Source organism: Macadamia integrifolia, chromosome 10, assembly GCF_013358625.1.
Source record: "Macadamia integrifolia cultivar HAES 741 chromosome 10, SCU_Mint_v3, whole genome shotgun sequence".
NCBI lineage: Eukaryota > Viridiplantae > Streptophyta > Magnoliopsida > Proteales > Proteaceae > Macadamia > Macadamia integrifolia.
Window position 1 is genome coordinate 10,185,039 of NC_056566.1, and position 7,839 is coordinate 10,192,877.

Here is a 7,839-nt window from a genome sequence, read left to right on the forward strand (position 1 = left end):
TTTTGGTAATTGGTATTAAAATCATCTAAAACCCCCACCACCCCCACAGCCTTCCTCAAAAAAAAAAAAAAAAAAAAAAAAGAGGTCGAAGAACAAGAGATGAGAAGAGATAGAAAGAACTAAGGGCATACCTGCGTCGAAGTTCCATCGTAAGAAAGAAGAATTTTCTTTTGTTAGCAATCCATACCCACCCCACGATCCTCCTTCCATCTCTTTAACTTCTTTTCTGACTTGCCAGGATTACCCCTTCTTTCCTAGTATTGTTCTATTATTTTCTTACTTCCATATATACCCTTGCCTCATATGTGACATGTTTGTGGTTTAAATTGGACTTCAAATATTTACAATTCTGCCATCTTTTAAAAGAAAAGAAAAAAAAAAAAAAAGTGAACTTCCATGTTTATAGTTCTGTCCAAACTTGCCTAGTGGAGTTGTCTGATTTGTGTGAGGCCCATAGCAATTCTGAATACAAATCTGGTCATGGAATCTTTTGTGGTCCAAGTTCAGAGTTCGCCTGCCCAATGGAAAGCCTGGTAAATTGTTGATTGATGAGCGACTAGACGATAATTTTGTCTCATGATCTGTGGTGGATATATTGTCAAAGACCGGTCAGATTATTTTTGAGTTGGAGGACGATGTATTCATTGAATTTTTTGTTTCTCATTATTATGATGGTGCTTTTTGTGAAGTGTTTCTCTCTTCGACGCATCATTAAATTGGGTCGACGTTGGTTGGAACAATGAGACGGCGTCCTTGCTTGTGACAACAATATATGCACCCTCCAGGCTTACAACATGCATAAAAAATTTTAATCTTCATGGATTGGTTGAGTAAAAGAAAGTGGAAGACCGTCCTATTGTGGAACAGGTGATGACAATAGAAAGTGAGAAAATTGTGGATCAAGTAATGAAGGACATTAATGCAGTGCCAGTTGTTCACCATCATGAGTTCATTATTCCCCATGATTATCCGAACTTGAATGCACCTCCAAAGCTTCATATCATAAATTTTGTTCGCGATGCAGACAATGAGCAATTCACCCCCGTTCGTGAGTTTTTATTGTTATCATTCTTTAAAACTCGTTTCAACATTGGGGGGGAGTTGATGCAGAATTGAGGCTAAACCGGGTTGATCCTTCGGGCAATCTCAGCCGAGACGAACCGGATTTGATTTGATTTTTTTTGGGATCAACAGAATATTTTATGATTTACTTTATTTAGGAAATATTGAGTTATTTAATTTGGAAAGAGATGCAATCTTTTATGTTGGATAGTTAGTTAATTAGGGAGTTACCAATTTGAGTTTTATTCTGTTTCTAATTTCATTAGTTAGAACTTAGGAAGTAATTAGGAGTTGCTAATTTAGTTTTAAATTCAGTTTATTATATAAAGGCATGTAACCCAAGGTATTAGACATATTTTGAATTGAATTGAAAGTTTTAGTGGTGTAAGACGTGTGACTCTTCTCCCCCCCTCTTTGTGCTATTCTTGTCTTCTCCCCGGCAAATTTGAGTTCACTCAGGGATTTCTTCCCTTTCTGTACAGGCCCTCCATCAATCCAGTTCTCTATATTGGAGTTGGGAACAATTTTTGTTGGTTTCAGGCCTACTTTTTAAGATAGATTGCATTGGCATACCATTTGATTAGATTTCCGTTTAATGGTAGAGGATGGATTGGTGAGCTTCAGGAAACATATATGCTATATACTAAATCCAGAGTCCGTTGTGTTTAACGATACATGACATGGTCCATATGTCAATTGATTGATCCTTCTTGCTTTAATATTGAAACATTAGTTAGAATTGTCCGTGCCATTAAAGTTCGTGAGCTTCAACATGTATTCCCCAAAACAGAAATCAATTATAAGCTTGCTTGATCTTGTTTGTCTGAACTTACTGTTCTTTATTTGATCATGTCAGGTCAATCCACAGTTCTATGCATTTAGATGGATAACTCTCCTGTTGACTCAAGAATTCAATTTCGCAGACAGCCTTCATATCTGGGACGCACTTTTAAGTGATCCTGAGGGTCCTCAGGTAGGTGGCCATCTTTCTTCCATCAGTTAGTTCTGCTTTTTTGGAATGTCTTTTTTTCCCTGTTTGGGAGGGGTGGGGGTTGATAACCAAGATTTTATTGCATGATTTTATTGCATTGTAAATAGCTAGATTACAAGTGCAATACAGTAGATAGAGTACAACAACAACAGAAGGCTGAAGCTAAAGAACTTCATAGAGGGGAGTACATGATGGAGAACAGACTGATGTAATTGTCTAGTCATCCTGGCCTTGGCCAACCCATTTTCTAGGGAGTTGGCAGAGCATATAAACTCCCAGGCTGGTGTGACCAGGCCATCTTTGTGGACTGGTCTGTTCAGAACATAAACCTCCAAGAAACATAACCTGTCTCCTTTTTTTTTTATTAATTATTATTTCGCCTCGGAGGAAAAGTTGGGTGGCGTTCATTGTAAGGAACATGGCAGTCTGATCTTCCTCTACCTGGATGATGCCACGAATGATGAGTCTGACATAGTACATAGAGAATAGAAGTAATTGAAAATAAATGGAGGAGAATCTTAAACACCCAAGTCATGTTACTAATACAAATTGGAGGCACTGATCCGTATATGCACCACATGTATGTGAAGTATGGGAATTTCAATTGATAAATGCCCAGTCTACAAATTTAATATTTTTCAGCATTTGACGACAGTAGTATTTGAAAATTTGAAGAACTAAAGACTCTCTTGCACCTGCAGGAAACCCTGCTCAGAATATGCTGTGCCATGCTGATTCTTGTCCGTAGGCGTCTTCTTGCGGGTGATTTTACTTCAAATCTCAAGCTTCTCCAGCATTACCCATCGACGAATGTCAGTCACCTCCTCTATGTTGCTGACAAGTTGTGTGCACGATCTGTCGAATAATCTCTATGGCCATTCTGTTTTTTCATCTTAATTCATACGTCCCCACCCCCCTTTTTTTTTCTCTTTTTCTTTTTTGTATTCTAAATTTGTTCTGTAAAATTACTAGCTGTTGATGGGTTTAATTTAACCACTAAATTAGAGAGAATGATTTGCCATTGTATTTTCATTGTCTTTCTTATCTGAATATTACAAAGTAGCAATTTTGCTGGCCTCTTGACGAGTTTGCGCTTGAATGCTTTAGAGGAGTAACATAAAGCCGAACTTGTCATTTGATTAAAAGCATTGGGCTACTCACCCAAACCGTTTGGGCAGCAACAGTGCAACTGTTAGGATCTTATGTTCAAAATATCACTAAGGGTGTTGGATCCTAGGGGCTACCCATCATAAAATTTGGGCTTATCACGGAGAGAGTGAATATTTGTTAAAAATTTGAGTCTGAAATTCAAGTCTGCCCCATAAGATATAAAACTAATCCAATGGTCAGCTTGCCAAAACCAATTATCAATGAAAATTTGCTCAAAAAAACTATGGATCTCTCTTTCTCCTTAATCCTACTTCGTTTTAACCAAAGTGAGACTCTGATAATCTTTCTTCCTCTTTCTCCATTAAGTTGTGTGGCTTTGCTTTCAATATTTTTGAGCCCTCCTGAGGAGTCAGATGAGGATGCCCCTTAAGCCTTTTCTTTTTTATTGTGTCCATGGAAGAACTCTTTCGTTTTTTGATTGCCTACCGAGATCTCAACTTGTTTTAGGAGCACCAAAGTGGCTCGTAATGCCCCAAAAATCTTAGATATGTTTTTTTTTTGTGTGCAGATGATACCTTTATTTTTTGCCAAGCTAATCCGAATGATGTTTCCACCATTGAGGGTATCATTGACCTCTTTTCTGATCTGTTTGGGCTCACTATTAATCTTGATAAGAGTGGCCTTGCTTTAGCTCTAATGTTTTTGTCTCTTGTAAATCAACCATTTGCAATTTATTAGGCATCAAAGAATTGGACAAGAACACCACATACCTTGGGACAAACTTGTTCCATACTAAAGCTAAAAGCAAGAGCTTCCAACATATCGTGTCTCTTGTAGGGAATAAATTATATTCCTGGAAATCTACCTTCTTTCCTTTACAGGGAGAACCGTACTTACAATCTACTTTATCCTTTATCCCTTCTTATTTGATGTCTAGTTTCTTATTTCCTAATGCATCTACAATAAATTGGACTCTATATAGTTGAGATTTTGAAATGGTGATAAGCAAGATAAGAAAAAAATGCATTTGATTGGTTGACATAAAATTTGTACCCCAAAGTCTGTTGGAGGCCTAGGGATTAGGAATTCAGAAACTCAAAACCGGGCCCTCATCTTAAAATTAGGACGAAGACTCTTAGTTAAATCTGATTCTTTATGGGCTCAAGTGCTCTCGTCCAAATACTTCCCGAATGAATTTGTTTTTTACCCTTCTACCTTAAGAAAAAAGGGTTCGTACTCATGGAACAACATTGTAAGTATCCACCCCAACCTATTTAATTTTCTCTCTTGTAAAGTTGGTGATGGATGCAACACTGATATATGATTTGACCTTTGGATCCCTAATAATTTGAATCCCTTAGCCAATTCTCTTACTCAGACTCCATGTCCCCTTATTGCTAATAAGGGTTGTAAGTTAATTATTGGGAACACTAGGAATACCAATCTCTAGCTTTCTTTTATTCCTATTTCCCTTATTAATACAATTTGAAACAACAATTGTCTAGCGCAATTGGTGAACTGTGGTGCATAAAAAACCTATGATCACCAGGAGGTCTCATTTTGAGTCTCATGGCTATTACCTACTTCCCTCCCTACCTAAAAAAACAAAAAAATTTGAAAACCCTTTTAAGCAATCATTCTGACACTTGATAGTGCCACCTGTCAAAATCTGGAACCCTTACCACTAAACTGGCTTCTAAGTTTTTGAATTCTACTATTCGTACTATCATCCAAAAGATATACTTTGTCATCTCTATGTTCACACTGGTGGCACTTCTAATGGAAACTCCACATCCACCCAAAATTTAAGATTTTCTTTTGGATAATCTCTCATGAAGGAATTTCGACTCTGGATGTTGTGGGGAAGTGGAGGCATGTTAACACTAACTGTGTCTTTTGCAACAATCAACATGAGACTATATGGCACACTTTCCTTTACTGTAAATTTACCAAGTCCATCTGGGTAGCTATCCCACTAGGTTGATATATTGCTTCTCTTTGTACCCCTTTCTTTCAATGCATAATTATGTACTTCTTTAATTCTCTCTCTATCTCTGCGAATGATTAGAAAATTTTCTTCCCTACTTTTATTATTTTCTGTTACTTCATTTGGTCTCATAGGAATAACATACTTTTTAACAAACAAAAACTTAGTCCCTTTCAAATTCTAAAACCTGCACTTTGATGGACTAACACAACCAAACCCCCACGTAGGACCATCACAGAACTAGTTATTTTCTCCCCCATGCCTACCAACTTCCCAAATCTCAACTACACAATTATGATTTGTGCAATCTCTAACTCCACCACTAATATGACTGGGTGGGCAGTTTGTTTTCTTTCCAAAGACCCCATACTAATGATAGACTACTTGATGACAAGTAACATTACTGAAGGAATCGTGAGGCCCTACTACTTGGGGCGAAACGTGCATTGCAACAAAATGGGAGGTGAAAGAAGTCTGGAGCAATTCTGAAGCCCTATGGAACTTAACTTTTGACCTAACCACTATCTCATAGCCTTTGAGCATAGCTCTTCTTATTTTTGGATGTGTACAAATCTATGCAAAACCTAGTTTTTTGTCTCAGGCCTACTAATGAGATAGTTGTTTTTTTGGCCAAAGTTGCTTACATGGCCATGCTTAACAAAAACCCTATGTATGTTTTTAATCTTGAACCCTATAACCTAGCTACTCTTCTTTAATATAGTTCTTTGTTTCCTCGATAAAAAAGAAAAACATCAACCTCTCATTTATTGAAGGTTGTAAACTAGAGACAGCTATTGTAATTCCTTAATATGAATATTTACAGACTTAAAATTTGATAGAAATTTGTTAATTTTATATAAGAGGGAATATATCCATCTATATAAAAAGAGGGGGGGGGGGGAGGTGGAATATACCCAACTCTAGCATAGAAGTCCCTTTCTTTTCTAGTTCGGACTTGGGCACTGATGTTAGTATTTGAAAGCCTTTCTTTATCCCACCACAAACAGAGAGAGAGAGAGAGAGAGAGAGAGAGAGAGAGAGAGAATGTGTGACTAGTAGAATCTTACCAAAAAAAAAAAAGGTATTAATAGCAGAGAAAAATGTGAAAAATTCCTTGGTTTCCTTCCAAATTTATGTTAATTGATGTGATATAATTAAAATCCCCTTAAATAGAGTCAGGCCCCAGATAGCCTATTACTTAGTTGAATTGAATCCAGCCATAAAGAGGAACGAAGTTCAACACTTAAATTGATCCATCGTCATCTCTAGAACTTGTTGGAGGGAAAACTCTTGATGACAGAGAATTGCTTTAACCACTAGTCGCATATGAATGTTCACTGTTGACCGGACGATTGGTCCACCAAGACAGAGCCAACTGCCATAAGTGGTCTTCTAGTAAGTTTGTTGCAGCTCCGTAAGGTTGATGGCCATGAACAAAGCAAAACCTCGATAAATCCTCCAGTGGGCAACCCTTCGAATTATGGCCAATAACACCACAAAAAAGCAGAACAGAGGGAGTTTTCTATAGAAAAAATCCAACCAAAACACATTAGACACATTCTTGGGCAAAGCAGAACATGGGCATTCAAGGAGACATGAATGGCAAGGGCCTTGTTAAAAGCTCAATGGACTCAAGGAAAAGGGATGAGTATTTCTGTGACTTACTTAATGGAGACAACTCTAGTAGGAGTAGTTCAAGTATCCTACTCGACAACATGTGCCATAGATATGTACGTAAGATAGGAGTAATCGAGGTTAAGGAAGCCCTAAGCAAGATGAAGGTAGGGAAGACACCAGGTTCGAAAAAAATCCCAATTGAAATGTGGAAGAGTTTGGAACCACGTATGAGCATGAAACAAATGCATGATGAGTGGAGGAGAAGTATGGTTATCCCAATCAACAAAAATAGAGGCGATATCTAGAGCTGCAATAATTATAAAGGCATAATACTTATGAGTCATACTATGAACTCTGGGAGAAGGTAATAGAAGTTCGCATAAGAAGAGAAACTAATATCTCAGAGAATCAATTCGATTTTATGCATGGGAGATCCACGACAGAAGCGATTTAACTTCTTAGTAGGCTTATGAAAAAATCTAAAACTTACAAGAGGGAGCTTCATCGATCTAGAAAAGAACTACAACAGAGTTCAAGAGATTTAATCTACCATGTATTAGAGAAGAAATGAGTGTCATATAAATACGTTGATGTAATTAAAAATATGTATGGAGATGTGGTAATTAGTGTGAGATCTGTGGGAGGCTAAGGTGATGAGTTCCCAGTTACAATGGGGTTATAACAATGGTCCACATTGAGTCCTTAACTGTTCACGCTTATTATGGATGATTTAACCAGAAATATTCAAGGAGAAGTCTAGTGGTGTATACTTTTCAGGATGAAATTGTTCTGGTTGGTGAAACAGTGGCAAAGATTAATGATAAGTTGGAGCTATGGGGATATATTTTAGAATTAAGAGGTCTTAAGATAAGTAAAATGAAGATAAAGTATCAATGTGTAACTTTAGTTTCTTGAGGATTGATAACGAATGGATGAAATTGAAGGAAGGGAGATCCCACGTAGTGATTATTTCAGATATCTGGGCTCTACCTTAAACAAAGAAAGGTGAAATTGATAATGATGTTTTCATAGAATTAAAGTAAGATGAATGAAGTGGAGAGGGGCATCTGGA

The 7,839-nt window shown here is 37.2% G+C and overlaps 1 protein-coding gene across 1 annotated transcript in view; it reads left to right on the forward strand.

Moving 5' to 3' along the window:
- LOC122092052 (TBC1 domain family member 13-like) overlaps positions 1 to 3,079 on the forward strand; it is a 10,938-nt gene extending 7,859 nt beyond the window's left edge. Inside the window, exons 8-9 of the mRNA XM_042662359.1 lie at positions 1,919 to 2,035; positions 2,755 to 3,079. Coding sequence (XP_042518293.1) covers positions 1,919 to 2,035; positions 2,755 to 2,919 — 282 coding nt within the window. The 3' untranslated portion in view covers positions 2,920 to 3,079. The remainder of the gene's footprint in view (positions 1 to 1,918; positions 2,036 to 2,754) is intronic.
- Positions 3,080 to 7,839: the final 4,760 nt, after the last annotated feature.